Source organism: Prionailurus viverrinus, chromosome B1 (genome assembly GCF_022837055.1).
Source record: "Prionailurus viverrinus isolate Anna chromosome B1, UM_Priviv_1.0, whole genome shotgun sequence".
Lineage (NCBI taxonomy): Eukaryota > Metazoa > Chordata > Mammalia > Carnivora > Felidae > Prionailurus > Prionailurus viverrinus.
This window is the reverse complement of record NC_062564.1, coordinates 96,119,136-96,137,798: the sequence shown is the minus strand read 5'-3', so window position 1 is coordinate 96,137,798 and position 18,663 is coordinate 96,119,136. Positions and strand designations below refer to the sequence as shown.

General features: G+C 37.7%; 1 protein-coding gene across 7 annotated transcripts in view; it reads right to left on the bottom strand.

The window, feature by feature from the left end:
- The window catches only part of SCLT1 (sodium channel and clathrin linker 1), a 257,508-nt gene that overhangs the window by 128,380 nt on the left and 110,465 nt on the right, over nt 1–18,663 (bottom strand). For all 7 annotated transcript variants that reach the window (XM_047855214.1, XM_047855220.1, XM_047855217.1 and 4 more), the window contains exon 11: nt 15,725–15,816. In XM_047855214.1, coding sequence (XP_047711170.1) covers nt 15,725–15,816 — 92 coding nt within the window. The remainder of the gene's footprint in view (nt 1–15,724; nt 15,817–18,663) is intronic.

Below are 18,663 nucleotides of genomic sequence, written 5' to 3'. Positions count from 1 at the left end.
CATAAAATTGTATACACATATATATGCATGTATACACATAGATAAGCATGCAAAGTACATATACATAGGTCCATAGGTATTTAAACATAATTTTTTTGTGTTATAAAAATTAAGATCATAGGGTGTCTGGGTGGCTCAGTCAGTTAAGCACTGATTTCGTTTTAGGTCATGATCTCACAGTTTGTGAGATCAAGCCACAAGTTGGTCTCTGTGCTGACAGCATGGAACCTGATTGGGATTCTTTCTCCCCCTCTTTCTCTGCTCTCTTTCTCTCTCTCTCTCAAAATAAACATTAAAAAAAATTAAGATCATAATATACGCCCTTTTCTGCACTTGCTTTTCTCATTCAATATCTTACAGAAATCACCTCAAACAATACATCCCAAAGCTCTTTCTTTTCCTGGTATGATGGATGGAACTTCATTTCACTATTAATTTGTATTTCCCTGAATACTGGAGAGCTTAAGCACATTTTTAGTTTGTTAGCTATGTGAATTGTCCTCATTGAACTTCTTCTTCATATCTTCTGCCAATTTTTTTTTTCTGATGGGTTATTTGCTTATTCCTTTATTTATTTTTTTTTTAATTTTTTTTTTCAACGTTTATTTATTTTTGGGACAGAGAGAGACAGAACATGAACGGGGGAGGGGCAGAGAGAGAGGGAGACACAGAATCGGAAACAGGCTCCAGGCTCTGAGCCATCAGCCCAGAGCCTGACGCGGGGCTCGAACTCACGGACCGCGAGACCGTGACCTGGCCGAAGTCGGACGCTTAACCGACTGCGCCACCCAGGCGCCCCTGCTTATTCCTTTATATGAACTCTTTTAATATTAAAATATAAATGCTCAGATTGTTCTGTATGCTACAAATATTTTTCCAAATCTACTTTTTTGGTTGTTGCTGCCTACTATTTGGAAATTTTCACTACACTAAAAATGTTCACTTTAATATAGCTAAATTTGGCTTTATCTTTCAGCTTCCAGGATTCATTTTTTAATAAAGACTATCTCCCTCATTAATACATTGCTAATGTAATTTCATAGATTTCCTCAAAAGATTGCTATGTCTTTAATATTTTTAACCAGTAAATCTTAATGCATCTGGAGTTTACTTCTGAATGTGTTGTAAGAGAGGAGTCCAATTTAACTTTTTTTCAGATGATGGCCAGTTGTATGAATACCATTAGTAACTGATGAAGTAAAATTACCCCTTTAACATACTAAAATATGCAAATATAATGATTTACTTATGGATTATCATGTCTCCTTGATCTATTGGCCTATTCTATACCCAAATCATATCAATTTGATTATGACTTTATAATAGGTTCTGATACATTGTTGTTGCTGTTGTTTGGTATATCTGCTTCATTCATTTTTTTAAACTTTTTAAAAAATGTGTATTTATTTTTGACAGACAGAGAGAGAGAAATGCAAGTGGGGAAGGGACAGAGAGAGAGGGAGATACAGAATCTCAAGCAGATTCCAGGCTCCGAGCCATCAGCATAAAGCCTGACATGGGGCTCGAACTCATGGACCATGAGATCATGACCTGAGCCAAAGTGAAACACTTCATGGACTGAGCCACTTAGGCGCCCCTCTGCTTCATTCTGAATGAAGTGAGATAAGGTCTACTACCATTTTAGTCAGGGTTCTTAGCTGCAGTAGTAGAAGCCAACTCTAATTTACGCAGAAAAAAGGTTTATTAAAAAAGATATTGGTAAGTTCACAGACTTACTGGGAGAGCTGGAAAATCAAGTTTGAAGCTTTGTAGCAAGAAATATGCCTAAAACTTCACCACAGGATTAGTTGATTCTCTCTTAAAGAACTATAATCTGGGGAACTACCCAAACATGGAAGGGAGATAAGATGCAGATGGCCCAAAATAATGATCATAACTATATTTTATCAAATCACCCTTTCATCAAATTTCCTAGCTTTTGCACCACATATTTAGCTATCCTATTATTTACTATACATAAGGTTATTAATGTATCTTTTTCAATATGGTGCTATTTTTCATTATATAAAGTCTCTCTTTGTTCTGTTTGCTGCTTTTTACCATGAAACCATACGTAGTATAATAGTAAGACTCACTCCTCCTTTCTTTTTTGTTTATAGTTGATAATACGCTCCACTAAAACCTTTACTTTTTTATATTTATTTATGACAGAGAGAGAGGGAGAGAGACAGAATCTGAAGCAGGCTCCACACCCAGTGTGGAGCCCAATGTGGGGCTCGATTTCACAACTGTGAGATCATAACCTGAGCCTAAATCAAGAGTTGGACGCTTAACCTACTGAGCTACCCAGGCGCTGCTAAAACCTTTATTTTAAATTTAAAATAAATCATCTTTCTTTCCTTGAAATCTTTGCTCTAATTCATTTATCCTTTGTTTTAGGTATTTTCTAATATAACATATTACTGGGCCTTACTTTTTAATCAAAATTTGCAAGTCTCTGCCTTTTAATGGAATTCAGTCCTCTCATATTTTAATGTGATGATTTATATATATGACATTATTCATTCTATTTCACTTAAAAAATTTTTTTAATGTTTATTTATTATTGAAAGACAGAGAGACACGGAGTGTGAGCAGGAGAAGGGTAGAGAGAGGTAGAATCCAGGGCAGGCTCCAGGCTCTGAGCTGTCAGCACAGAGACCGACGCAGGGCTCGAACTCACAAACTGCGAGATCATGACCTGAGCTGAAGTTGGTCACCCAACCAACTGAGCCACCCAGGCGCCCCCATTCTATTTCACTTTAGTTAAAGCATTGGTGGTAGAAGATGAAGCAGTCCCTATCTCTCCCAAAGAGGTATAGGGCACATGGCACTTTACTAGCATTATTAGTTGAGCCATTTGCTTTACCATGGCATCCTCAGGGTCAAGCAGAGCAAGTAACTCATGAAAGGCATATGCCAACTTCATCTCTTAAAAGCAAGCTTTGTTTAGGACTGTGTGCATTCCAATCCTCAGACAAGTCTCTCTGACGCTCACTTCCAGGCTTCACTAACACTCATGTCAGAAAAAGCCTTGCAAACAAAAGATTCACATGCATTCAACAGTCTAGCAGCCCCAGCAACCACTTGGCTCTGTAAAGTCAGACTGGTGTTAGGAGTCAAGTGGAATTACAGTAAAGCAGATTCAGATAATCAGTTTCAAAATATATAGATTTTCACAATTTTATAACATAAAAGGTGTATTACTACTATTCTTACTCTAATAAAAGCGCTTCTACATGCTCTATAGCCAAATCTTGCAAGAATCCTGTCAACTTGCTAAAATTGGGTCCAATTCCATCTTTGTAATAATGGTAACAACAAGGATAATAGCAAAAACTTGTAATAACATTCTTTGTGCTATGTACTTTATGTTAAAGAAAACATAATCCTCAATATCTTCAACAATGCTGTGAGATAGGTTACATCATTAACTTATGAGATAGGATATAAAGTTATAGTACATAAAAGATAGGAGATAGGTTATATCATTACAATTATCTTATAGATGAAGAAACAGAAGTACAGAGAGTAATCAACATGCCCAGGGTTATTTATCTAGTTACTGGTGAAGCTGGAGTTTGAACTTAGTCTAGGTCCAGAGCCAGTGTTCCTAGTAAATATACTATACTGCCAAATAGAAACTTCCACTTAAATGGTACAGATCCAACCCACAGATCTATGTATCTATAACTACACAGCAGGGGGCGGTCATTTCAACTAAAGTTGGGGATCAGAAGACATCCAAAACCCAGGGTATTGAGTGAAAGTTTGAATATTGAACATCATTACTTCCAGACTCCTTCTTCAACTTTGGAATACACTCACGCTTGTGCATTTCTACTCAGCCCACAGCAGAAGATTAATGAATCCTACCCTGGGAAAACTGGCTCAAGAAAGATTCTCATGAAAAAAGGAGGGATAGGTTGCGGCAAGATGGCGGCTTAGGAGGACGCTGGGCTCACCGCACGTCCTGCTGATCACTTAGATTCCATCTACACCTGCCTAAATAACCCAGAAAACCACCAGAGGATTAGCAGAACAGAGTCGCCGGAGCCAAACGCAGACGAGAGGCCCACGGAAGAGGGTAGGAAGGGCGGCGAGGCGGTGCGCGCTCCACGGACTGGCGGGAGGGAGCCGGGGCGGAGGGGCGGCTCGCCGGCCAAGCAGAGCCCCCGAGTCTGGCTTGCAAAAGCGGAGGGGCCGGGTGGACTGTGTTCCGACAGCAAGCGCGACTTAGCGTCTGGGAGGTCATAAGTTAACAGCTCTGCTCGGAAAGCGGGAAGGCTGGAGGACAAAGGGAGGGAGAGCTGCTGAGCCCCCTGACAACAGAGCTCAGTTTGGTGGGGAACAAAGGCGCTCGCCAGCGCCATCTCCCCCGCCCATCCCCCAGCCGAAATCCCAAAGGGAACTGGTTCCTGCCAGGGAACTTGCTCGCTCCGCGCAAACACCCAACTCTGCGCTTCGGCGGAGCCAAACCTCCGGCAGCGGATCTGACTCCCTCCCGCTGCCACTGGGCCCCTCCTGAAGTGGATCACCTAAGGAGAAGCGATCTAAGCCTGCCCCTCCTGCCCCCGAGCACCTTGCCTACCCACCCCAGCTAATACGCCAGATCCCCAGCATCACAAGCCTGGCAGGGTGCAAGTAGCCCAGACGAGCCACACCACACCACAGTGAATCCCGCCCCTAGGAGAGAGGAAGAGAAGGCACACACCAGTCTGACTGAGGCCCCAGCGGTGGGCTGGGGGCAGACATCAGGTCTGACTGCGGCCCCGCCCACCAACTCCAGTTATACACCACAGCACAGGGGAAGTGCCCTGCAGGTCCTCACCAGGCCAGGGACTATCCAAAATGACCAAGCGGAAGAACTCCCCTCAGAAGAATCTCCAGGAAATAACAACAGCTAATGAGCTGATCAAAAAGGATTTAAATAATATAACAGAAAGTGAATTTAGAATAATAGTCATAAAATTAATCGCTGGGCTTGAAAACAGTATACAGGACAGCAGAGAATCTCTTGATACAGAGATCAAGGGACTAAGGAACAGTCACGAGGAGCTGAAAAACGCTTTAAACGAAATGCATAACAAAATGGAAACCACCACAGCTCGGCTTGAAGAGGCAGAGGAGAGAATAGGTGAACTAGAAGATAAAGTTATGGAAAAAGAGGAAGCTGAGAAAAAGAGAGATAAAAAAATCCAGGAGTATGAGGGGAAAATTAGAGAATTAAGTGATACACTAAAAAGAAATAATATACGCATAATTGGTATCCCAGAGGAGGAAGAGAGAGGGAAAGGTGCTGAAGGGGTACTTGAAGAAATCATAGCTGAGAACTTCCCTGAACTGGGGAAGGAAAAAGGCATTGAAATCCAAGAGGCACAGAGAACTCCCTTCAGACGTAACTTGAATCGATCTTCTGCACGACATATCAGTGAAACTGGCAAAATACAAGGATAAAGAGAAAATTCTGAAAGCAGCAAGGGGTAAACGTGCCCTCACATATAAAGGGAGACCTATAAGACTCGTGACTGATCTCTCTTTTGAAACTTGGCAGGCCAGAAAGAATTGGCACGAGATTTTCAGGGTGCTAGACAGAAAAAATATGCAGCCAAGAATCCTTTATCCAGCAAGCCTGTCATTTAGAATAGAAGGAGAGATAAAGGTCTTCCCAAACAAACAAAAACTGAAGGAATTTGTCACCACTAAACCAGCCCTACAAGAGATCCTAAGGGGGACCCTGTGAGACAAAGTCCCAGAGACATCACTATAAGCATAAAACATACAGACATCACAATGACTCTAAACCCGTATCTTTCTATAATAACACTGAATGTAAATGGATTAAATGCGCCAACCAAAAGACATAGGGTAGCAGAATGGATAAAAAAACAAGACCCATCTATTTGCTGTCTACAAGAGACTCATTTTAGACCTGAGGACACCTTTAGATTGAGAGTGAGGGGATGGAGAACTATTTATCATGCGACTGGAAGCCAAAAGAAAGCTGGAGTAGCCATACTTATATCAGACAAACTAGACTTTAAATTAAAGGCTGTAACAAGAGATGAAGAAGGACATTATATAATAGTTACAGGGTCTATGCATCAGGAAGAGCTAACAATTATAAATGTCTATGCGCCGAATACCGGAGCCCCCAAATATATAAAACAATTACTCATAAACATAAGCAACCTTATTGATAAGAATGTGGTCATTGCAGGGGACTTTAATACACCACTTACAGAAATGGATAGATCATCTAGACACACGGTCAATAAAGAAACAAGGGCCCTGAATGAGACATTGGATCAGATGGACTTGACAGATATATTTAGAACTCTGCATCCCAAAGCAACAGAATATACTTTCTTCTCGAGTGCACATGGAACATTCTCCAAGATAGATCATATACTGGGTCACAAAACAGCCCTTCATAAGTTTACAAGAATTGAAATTATACCATGCTTACTTTCAGACCACAATGCTATGAAGCTTGAAATCAACCACAGGAAAAAGTCTGGAAAACCTCCAAAAGCATGGAGGTTAAAGAACACCCTACTAACGAATGAGTGGGTCAACCAGGCAATTAGAGAAGAAATTAAAAAATATATGGAAACAAACGAAAATGAAAATACAACAATCCAAACGCTTTGGGACGCAGCAAAGGCAGTCCTGAGAGGAAAATACATTGCCATCCAGGCCTATCTCAAGAAACAAGAAAAATCCCAAATACAAAATCTAACAGCACACCTAAAGGAACTAGAAGCAGAACAGCAAAGGCAGCCTAAGCCCAGCAGAAGAAGAGAAATAATAAAGATCAGAGCAGAAATAAACAATATAGAAACTACAAAAACTGTAGAGCAGATCAACGAAACCAAGAGTTGGTTTTTTGAAAAAATAAACAAAATTGACAAACCTCTAGCCAGGCTTCTCAAAAAGAAAAGGGAGATGACCCAAATAGATAAAATCATGAATGAAAATGGAATTATTACAACCAATCCCTCAGAGATACAAACAATTATCAGGGAATACTATGAAAACTTATATGCCAACAAATTGGACAACCTGGAAGAAATGGACAAATTCCTGAACACCCACACTCTTCCAAAACTCAATCAGGAGGAAATAGAAAGCTTGAACAGACCCATAACCAGTGAAGAAATTGAATCGGTTATCAAAAATCTCCCAACAAATAAGAGTCCAGGACCAGATGGCTTCCCAGGGGAGTTCTACCAGACGTTTCAAGCAGAGATAATACCTATCCTTCTCAAGCTATTCAAAGAAATAGAAAGGGAAGGAAAACTTCCAGACTCATTCTATGAAGCCAGTATTACTTTGATTCCTAAACCAGACAGAGACCCAGTAAAAAAAGAGAACTACAGGCCAATATCCCTGATGAATATGGATGCAAAAATTCTCAATAAGATACTAGCAAATCGAATTCAACGGCATATAAAAAGAATTATTCACCATGATCAAGTGGGTTTCATTCCTGGGATGCAGGGCTGGTTCAACATTCGCAAATCAATCAACGTGATACATCACATTAACAAAAAAAGAGAGAAGAACCATATGATCCTGTCAATCGATGCAGAAAAGGCCTTCGACAAAATCCAGCACCCTTTCTTAATAAAAACCCTTGAGAAAGTGGGGATAGAAGGAACATACTTAAAGATCATAAAAGCCATTTATGAAAAGCCCACAGCTAACATCATCCTCAACGGGGAAAAACTGAAAGCTTTTTCCCTGAGATCAGGAACACGACAAGGATGCCCACTCTCACCGCTGCTGTTTAACATAGTGCTGGAAGTTCTAGCATCAGCAATCAGACAACAAAAGGAAATCAAAGGCATCAAAATTGGCAAAGATGAAGTCAAGCTTTCGCTTTTTGCAGATGACATGATATTATACATGGAAAATCCGATAGACTCCACCAAAAGTCTGCTAGAACTGATACAGGAATTCAGCAAAGTTGCAGGCTACAAAATCAATGTACAGAAATCAGTTGCATTCTTATACACTAACAATGAAGCAACAGAAAGACAAATAAAGAAACTGATCCCATTCACAATTGCACCAAGAAGCATAAAATACCTAGGAATAAATCTAACCAAAGATGTAAAGGATCTGTATGCTGAAAACTATAGAAAGCTTATGAAGGAAATTGAAGAAGATTTAAAGAAATGGAAAGACATTCCCTGCTCATGGATTGGAAAAATAAATATTGTCAAAATGTCAATACTACCCAAAGCTATCTACACATTCAATGCAATCCCAGTCAAAATTGCATCAGCATTCTTCTCGAAACTAGAACAAGCAATCCTAAAATTCATATGGAACCACAAAAGGCCCCGAATAGCCAAAGGAATTTTGAAGAAGACCAAAGCAGGAGGCATCACAATCCCAGACTTTAGCCTCTACTACAAAGCTGTCATCATCAAGACAGCATGGTATTGGCACCAAAACAGACACATAGACCAATGGAATAGAATAGAAACCCCAGAACTAGACCCACAAACGTATGGCCAACTCATCTTTGACAAAGCAGGAAAGAACATCCAATGGAAAAAAGACAGCATCTTTAACAAATGGTGCTGGGAGAACTGGACAGCAACATGCAGAAGGTTGAAACTAGACCACTTTCTCACACCATTCACAAAAATAAACTCAAAATGGATAAAGGACCTGAATGTGAGACAGGAAACCATTAAAACCCTAGAGGAGAAAGCAGGAAAAGGCCTCTCTGACCTCAGCCGTAATAATCTCTTACTTGACACATCCCCAAAGGCAAGGGAATTAAAAGCAAAAATGAACTACTGGGACCTTATGAAGATAAAAAGCTTCTGCACAGCAAAGGAAACAACCAACAAAACTAAAAGGCAACCAACGGAATGGGAAAAGATATTCGCAAATGACATATCGGACAAAGGGCTAGTATCCAAAATCTATAAAGAGCTCACCAAACTCCACACCCAAAAAACAAATAACCCAGTGAAGAAATGGGCAGAAAACATGAATAGACACTTCTCTAAAGAAGACATCAGGATGGCCAACAGGCACATGAAAAGATGTTCAGCGTCGCTCCTTATCAGGGAAATACAAATCAAAACCACACTCAGGTATCACCTCACGCCAGTCAGAGTGGCCAAAATGAACAAATCAGGAGACTATAGATGCTGGCGAGGATGTGGAGAAACGGGAACCCTCTTGCACTGTTGGTGGGAATGCAAATTGGTGCAGCCGCTCTGGAAAGCAGTGTGGAGGTTCTTCAGAAAATTAAAAATAGACCTACCCTATGACCCAGCAATAGCACTGCTAGGAATTTATCCAAGGGATACAGGAGCACTGATGCATAGGGCCACTTGTACCCCAATGTTCATAGCAGCACTCTCAACAATAGCCAAATTATGGAAAGAGCCTAAATGCCCATCAACTGATGAATGGATAAAGAAATTGTGGTTTATATACACAATGGAATATTACGTGGCAATGAGAAAAAATGAAATAGGGCCTTTTGTAGCAACGTGGATGGAACTGGAGAGTGTGATGCTAAGTGAAATAAGCCATACAGAGAAAGACAGATACCATATGGTTTCACTCTTATGTGGATCCTGAGAAACTTAACAGGAACCCATGGGGGAGGGGAAGGAAAAAAAAAAAAGAGGTTAGAATGGGAGAGAGCCAAAGCATAAGAGACTGTTAAAAACTGAGAACAAACTGAGGGTTGATGGGGGGTGGGAGGGAGGAGAGGGTGGGTGATGGGTATTGAGGAGGGCACCTTTTGGGATGAGCACTGGGTGTTGTATGGAAACCAATTTGTCAATAAATTTCAGAAAAAAAAAAAGGAAAAAAAAAAAAAAAAAAGAAAGATTCTCATATATGGGGACTGCCTAAGGAAAAATCCAGCTTACTGACTAAACATAATAAAGTCTGGCAGATCCCAACCCACCTATACACACTTAGCTTCCTATCTGCTTTCTGGGGTCTTACTCTTTATTTATTTTTAACTGAAACATATTTGATATACAACTCTGTATTAGTTTCAAGTATACAACATAATGATTTGGTATTTTTTTACATTGCAAAATATTCACTGTAGTAAATTTAGTTAATATATATCACCACATACACCTATAATTTTTTCTTATGAAAACTTTTAAGATCTATTCTCTTAGCAACTTTCAAATATACAATACAGTATTATTATCAATAATCACCATGTTGTACATTACATCCTATGATTTATTTCTTTTATAACTGGAAATTTGTATCTTTTGACCATCATCTCCCATTCCATCCCCTACCCCTTCCCCAGCAAACACCAGTCTGTTCTCTATCTATGAGTTTGGTGTTTAAAGATATGGAATGCTTCACAGATCCGCATGTGGGCCATCCTAATTTTCTCTGTATTCCAATTTTTAGTATATGTGCTGCTCAAATACTTTGGTGTCTTACTATTAAATATCAATGGGTAGAAAGGATCACCAAGCATTTGAAGAAAGACAGATGGGCAAACAGAACAAAAGGAATGTAGAGAGAACACAGATAATGCAGATAGCAGAAGAAAACCTTATAAGATACATATTTAATACACTGAACTAAGATATAATATATATTAAATAAGAATAAGCTACTACAGAAAAAGAAACAGAATAAGAAATGGCTCTTTAAAATAAAATTTATGATAAATAAAATATTCAACAGATGGGGCACTTGGGTGGATCAGTTGGTTATGTGTCCAAATCTTGGTTTCAGCTCAGGTCATGATCTCACAGTTCCTGAGTTTGAGCCCTGCACCAGGCTCTGTGCTGACAGCATGGAGTCTGCTTGGGATTCTCTCTCACCCTCTCTCCCTGCCCCTCCCCTGCTTGCTCATGCACGCTCTCTCTCACTCAAAATAAATTAATTAAAAGAAAAAAGTCAACAGATGGCTAGTTAGAAGAAAATTTAAGGAAACCTCCAAGAAAGGAGAAAATCAATGAAGGAATGGAAAATCAGGGAGAAAAGATAGAAAAATTAGGCAATCAATCCGTAAGGTCCAATATGAAACTCATATTAAGTTCAAGAAAAAAGAACAGAGGAAAAAAGTGAATAAAACCATCAAATGAAAATTCCTTGAACCGAAGTACATGAATTTCTAGACTGAAGTGTTCCCAGTAAGATGAATGAAAAGGGATTCTCGCTGAATGTGCACACTACAATTTTAGAACCCTGATTGTGGTGGTGGGGGTGGTAGATGATCCTAAAAGTCTTCAGAGGGAAAAGAAGAGTCAAAGAGAAAATATTGGAATTTTGAATGACATAGGAATTTTTTCCCTACATCCAAAGGCTAGATAATATAAGGAAAATGTCAACATTCTAAGAATAAGTGATTTAAAACCTTGGATTTCCAACCTATGATTCATTACTCAAGGAACTATCAAATACCTTTGAAGCAGGATAAAAATATTTCTAAATAAGCAACATCTTAATAAATGTATCCCATGTATCTTCAGGAAGCTGATGAATCCATCAAATGGATATTTGGTGGTATCCATCAAAATGAGGGGGAGTTAAGAAAGAAAGCAGCATTCATGGGGATGCAAAAGACAGGCTTCAATATAGGAATGGCAAGAAGGAAATTGCAGGACCTAGTGAATTAAAGTTTTAAAATGAGAGCTTGCATCAGTCCTAGTGAACAGTTTGAGGCAGAGGATGGAGGACACCAATGGATTTCTTTAAGAAAAGGATGTAATGGCAATGACCTCATGTGGTTGACCAGATTGAGAGTCATTTTAGAGCTTTGATAGAATATTTAGCCAAGAATGAGTATAAAGTACATAGAAAACTTACTATGTGAATAAATGAGATAATTAACAAGAATGTATTTTTCACTATAATGCTTGTGGTACTATACGATTTTGAAACAATGCATATATATTTTCCTGACAAAAATAAAATTAAAAATGAATAAAGCCAATTTATAACTAATATATAAAAACCACCTTACGGAAATAATATAATTAAATAATTTTATTTGGTCAATATTAAAAAAATACTCAGATTAGTTTGAAAACATTTCATAATAAACCAAAGAGCTATAATTGTGGGAAAGATTTAAGACTTTTATTCTTTGTAACACTGAAGACTGCTTTATTCTTTGTGACAGTTTATTAGACTTTATTCTACCTTGTTCTATTTCATTAAGACCATTAAAACAATTAAGATCCAAAAACCATTTTTTACTGTTCAGAATTCTCATCATTTGTTAGTCTAATAAGTAGACTAGTTCTCCTTCAAATACTTGTTCATTCTATTAAATCCTAAATCTTATACAAGGTAAAGGTTGGAAGTGAAAAGAATTGTGAGTTTTCTAGAAAGAAGTTAACTTTACTCTGAAAGAAGGGGAAGATTTGAGAAAGTAAAATAATAAGCATGGTGCTAGGTTCCCTGTATATTCTTATCTCATTTAATCCTAAAGAAACTACAGCTAAGTGAGGTTGGTTAACTCCTCCAAGGTACAAAGACAGAATACACTACAACTAGAAATCAAAGCAACTTCGCCTCTAAATCTCAAAATCTTTCTCCTCCAACAATTTATATTCCTGTTGCCAAATAGCCTCACTTTGAAAATATCATCAAATTAATCTTCATAAAATATTAATTTCATCATGTAATCCTGACTCAAGAATCTGTAATACATCACATGAAATCCAAATTTGACTATCTCCAAGGCCCTCCATATTTTATCCAACATATTCACTAATTTCCAATGCATGGCCTTCTATTCTACTTAAAATCGAGACCATATTTCAACATCTTTAATTAAAGAATTTATGTATTCTATTATGCTTAGAGTAGGGATAGAAAATAAAAAGCTGAACAATGATTGGAACGAAATTCACTTTCCACCAGTCACATAACTGAAGGTTTTGTAGTCCTATTTGCATATTCTCATTTTAAAAGAAACATCAAATTTAAAAATATGAAGAGGTAACTTAGAGCAATTCAACTCATTTAACTTCTGCCTTATTCAAGCTGAGCATATACAAACAAGCAAAATATTTCCCAGAGAGAACTGTTGTTCTCTGGAGGTAATTAATTCCGAGGATCCATGAATCATCTAAAAAGGGGAATGGAGGGGATCCTTTCTTTGAAAGACAAAGGAAATGGCTTAATGCTTCTCAGATGTTTGTGGCATTTGAAAGAATCACAAAGAATAATTTTAAAAATAAATAATAATTTTAATAATGCCAAAAAGCATTTATTGAGGCAAAAATGTCTTTGATTTTGTGGAACAAAGATGACCATTAAAAAGCTTATCTTTTTTTTTTTTTTTTTTTTTTTTTTATTTTATTTTATTTTTTTTTTCAACGTTTATTTATTTTTGGGACAGAGAGAGACAGAGCATGAACCGGGGAGGGGCAGAGAGAGAGGGAGACACAGAATCGGAAACAGGCTCCAGGCTCTGAGCCATCAGCCCAGAGCCCGACGCGGGGCTCGAACTCACGGACCGCGAGATCGTGACCTGGCTGAAGTCGGACGCTTAACTGACTGCGCCACCCAGGCGCCCCTCTTTTTTTTTTTTTTAAAGTTTGTTTATTTATTTTGAGAGAGAGAGAAAGAGAGAATATCCCAAGCAGGATCCATACTGTCAGCACAGAGCCCAACATGGAGCTTGATCTCAAAAACTGTGAGATGACCTGAGCTGAAGTCAACAGTCAGACGTTTAACTGACTGAGTCACCCAGGCGCCCCCAAAACATAGCTTTTCTAACTGCAAGTTCCATTAAATAAGATACATTTACACCTAAAACATACTAGCTAAATATTGTTTAGAAACACATATCAAATATACTAATAACTTTGCTTTCTCCTACGTAAAATACAAGAGATTTTTAAAGTTTAAAATATATAATTGTTTTTATTCTAACAGTAATATTAGTTTAATAGCTCTAAAAGGAAGCCAATGTAACAATTTCCTTTTCAGAGGTGGCTAGCTGAATATTGGACTTTAAAAAATATCATTAGATTTTCTTTAAAAAATTTTTTTTTTCAACGTTTATTTATTTTTGGGACAGAGAGAGACAGAGCATGAACAGGGGAGGGGCAGAGAGAGAGGGAGTCACAGAATCGGAAACAGGCTCCAGGCTCTGAGCCATCAGCCCAGAGCCCGACGCGGGGCTCGAACTCACGGACTGCGAGATCGTGACCTGGCTGAAGTCGGACGCTTAACCAACTGCGCCACCCAGGCGCCCCTAGATTTTCTTATATAGGCAATGATCTCTTCTTACAGAGCTATTTGATTAGATCATATTATAGCTTTATATTAAAAGCAAAACAAAATAAAACAAGAGTAACAAAAAACCACAAACTCTCAACATTAAAAAGACAACTAAAAGCACTGCTGAATGAAAAAAAAATGAAAAAAAAAACCCCAAAACCTAGGTTCTTTATGATTCAATGCTATCAGAATCAAAAGGAATTGATACTATTCAGTTAACTGTCTCAAGTCTCTAGCATTTTTCATAGCATAGAATAGCCACTAAGATAACAGAAATGAAAATCTACAATCACAAATTTTTTTCTCTAAGGTTAACACAAAGAAGTTCAGGAAAGCAGCAGTACAATAAATCAATCAACTGCTGAAAAGTTTAGATAACTGAAAAACAAAAACCCAAGACGCTCATACATAAAATTATAACTCCTTTCATCACAAGTTAGTAGTTAAAATCAATTAGTTCTCAACCTACTATGAGAAAATAATATTTTTATTACTATTTTGAAGCACAGGAAACAGAAGGTTAAGTATACTAATTTTTCTTCTGAACAAACAATAAATTAGCCATGGACTAGAATGGAGATCTTGATTTTTTTTTCAATTTTTTTTTAATGTTTATTTATTTTTGAGACAGAGAGAGACAGAGCATGAGCAGGGGAAGGGCAGAGAGAGAGGGAGGCACAGAAGCTGAAGGAGGCTCCAAGCTCTGAGCTGTCAGCACAGAGCCCGACGCGGGGCTCGAACTCACGAACTGTGAGATCATGACCTGAGCCGAAGTCGGACGCTTAACTGACTGAGCCACCCAGGTGCCCCAAGGAGATCTTGATTTTTAATGTGCTCACGTTAGCAGGCTATTTATGAGATTCCAATCAGAGTAGATTTTTCATTTATAAACCATAAAGTGAATTTATGGGCTGTGGTCACTATATCTTTAATAGATTACAAATGACAATTTTCAAGCCTCTTAAGGAAATAGATAGCAATTAAAAACAACCTACAGATACATTTAAAAAGTAGTCTAGACCTTCAACGACAACTGAAATTACTCCTCCAGAAGGTTCCAGGGCAAACATCTATAATGATTTCTCGGGTATTTTTTTTTCTCTTGTGTGTCTACTTAGTAAGTAGGTTCTACCAATTAGTTTTTCTATATAATTTTTACCCAACCTTTTCTGCTTTAAGATGGAAAGAACATTTTTCACTTGGGGATTCACTTAACTTGGCAATGACTGACTGGGGAAAGGGTAAGACAGAAATGGTCTTTGAATATACATTCAAAATATACCAATATTTTGAACATGATTTTTTAAAATAAATAATGTCCAGTGAATCAGATTTCAAACTTACAAGTATAGTTTGTTTAGCACTATAAAATATATATTCTAGAAAATATCATAAACTGAAATTCTAATGTGGAATACCTTTTGAAGGTAACAGAGAAAGCTAGATGTATTTAACAATTTACCTTGTTTCTAATTGTTTTATACTAGATTGTAACTGCTGTAGACGCCTATCTGATGCCTCCTCTCTTCCCTGGGCAGACAACATATCCTCCTCCTAGAAAATAAAGAAATTGGAATCCTGAGTATATGAGAATATAATACATCATTATATAGCATAAAGAAAAGAATTCAGTCTATAAAGGTATTATACTTCTAGAATTTATTATGTAAGTTTAAAGAAGGGATAACAGGGGCACCTGAGTGGTTCAGTTGGTTAAGAGACTGACTTTCAGCTCAGGTCATGATCTTGCAGTTCACGAGTTCAGCCCCATGTTGGGCTTTGTGCTGACAGCTCAAGGCCTGGAGCCTGTTTCAGATTCTGTGATTCCTTCTCTCTCTCTGCCCCTCCCCCACTCATGCTGTCTCTTAAAAATAAACATTAAAGAAGAAACATTACTAAACATTTAAATATGAGAGCTGTCCATGAAATATGTTTCACTAAAAAAATTCTGTAGCATAGTATTTATGGTATGACTCATTTTACATTAAACAAAATTTAAGTATATGTGTGCGTACACACACACACACACACACACACACACACACACACAGAAAAAAGGTCTTTACGCTATAAATAATCTGTTACCAGTTATTACTTCCTAGGGATTTGACTGCAAGGTAATTTTGTATATCTCTTTATTGCATATTTTGTATATAAATTGTGCTTTTCTTTGTGTATTTCTATGGTATTTGCATTTTTATGAATAGCATGCACTACCCTTATAACTAGAAAAATAATAAAGTTGAATTTTTAAACAAGTAAAAAAGAAAACCAGCAATAACAGTTTAGAAACAAATCACACATATACTAAATAAAAAAGGGGGAAGAGACCTAATAATTTTATATTAGAAAAACAGTAATCAAAAGTCATTATAAGTTTCACCAATATTTCAATCTACTTCTATAGTGTAAGTCTAACAAAACACAGCACGAACTGTATGTAGATAATCAGCCTTTAGAATATGCTCTTTTAACATGGTTATACAGCATCCTGTTATAATCACAGGATACTTCTTCTCTGACATAGCAACATTCTGAAATAAATCAGTTTGATTGGCACCACCTTAAAAAAAACCCTTGTTGATACTTCCTTGTCTTCTGTTGTATTAAACATTTTTTACATACCATTTTAATTCTATTGGCTTTTAGCTGTATCTCTTTAAATTATTTTTTAGTAGTTGCTCTAGAGATTATAACATGCATCTTTATCTTATCCCAATTTATTCAGAGTTAATGTTTAACTCATAAAAAACATTTGAACCTTGCAGGAATGTATTTATTTCCATGTATCATCCTAGTCTTTAGTGCCATTGTTATATTACATCTGTGTACTTTATAAATCCATCACATATACTGCTCAATTCTGCTTTAAAGCAGTCAATTTTTTAAAAGTATTAGAGAAAAGAAAAATATGTCCATATATTATCTCATATTTATAATTATTATTGCTCTTATTTTCTCCCTATATCTGAGTTGCCATCTGGTGTCATTTCCTTTTAGCATAAAGCATTAACCATCATCATGCTTTGAAGAATAGCTCTGCTAGTGACGAGTTCTCTGTTTTGTTTATCTAAAAATGCTTTTATTTTCCCTTTATTTTTAAAAGCACAGTTTCACTTGACACAGGATTTGTAGACAGCATTTTTTTTTCCTCTAGCACTTCACATACTCTTCCAATGTTCTCTGCTTCCAAGATTGTTCTTTTTATTACTATGTTTTTAAATTTATAACCAAGTTAGTTAACATATAGTGTAATAATGATTTCAGGAATAGAATTCATTGATTCATCACTTACATATAACAGCCAGTGCTCAACCCAACACATGTCCTTAATGCCTCTCACCCATTTAGCCCATCCCCCCACCCAGCACCCCTCCAGCAACCCTGTTCATCCTCCGTATTTAAGAGTCTCTTATGGTTTGTCTCCCTCTCTGTTGTTGTATTATTTTTGCTTTCCTTCCCTTATGTTCATCTGTTTTGTACCTTAAATTCCATGTATGAGTGAAGTCATATGATATTTGTCTTTCTCTGACTGATTTCCCTTAGAATAATATACTCTAGTTCTGTCCAAGTTGATGTAAATGGCAAGATTTCATTCTTTTTGGTCACTGAGAAATATTCCATTGTCTATAGATACCATATCTTCTTTACCCATCATCAGTCGATGCATATTTAGGTTCTTTCCATACTTTGGCTATTGTCGATAGTGCTGCTGTAAACATTGGGGTGCATGTGCCCCTTCGAATCAGTATTTTTGTGTCCTTTGGATACAGATACCTAGTAGTGCAATTGCTGGGTTGTAGGGTAGTTCTACTTTTAACTTTTTGAGGAACCTGCATACTGTTTCCCAGAGGGGCTGCACCAGTTTGCATTCCCACCAGCAGTGCAAAAGGGTTCCTCTTTCTCCACATCGTCGCCAACATCTGTTGTGGCCTGAATTGTTAACTTTAGCCATTCTGCCAGGTGTGAGGTGGTATCTCATTGTGGTTTTGATTTGTGTTTTCCTGTTAATGAGTGATCTTTTGTGATGAGTGTGTTAATGAGTGATCACATCTTTTCATGTGTCTGTTAGCCATCTGGATGTCTTTTTTGGGAAAGTGCCTGTTCGTGTCTGTTGTCCATTTCTTCACTGGATTGTTTGTTTTCTGGGTGTTGAGTTTGAGAAGTTCTTTATAGATTTTGGATACTAACCCTTTATCTGACATGCCCTTTGCAAATATCTTCTCCCATTCTGTTGGCTGCCTTTTAGTTTTGCTGATTGTTCCCTTCACTGTGCAGAAGCTTTTTACCTTGATGAGGTCCCAATACTTCATTTTGCTTTTGTTTCCCTTGCCTCCAGAGACATGTCAAGTAAAAAGTTGCTGTGGCCAAGGTCAAAGAGGTTGTTACCTGTTTTCTCCT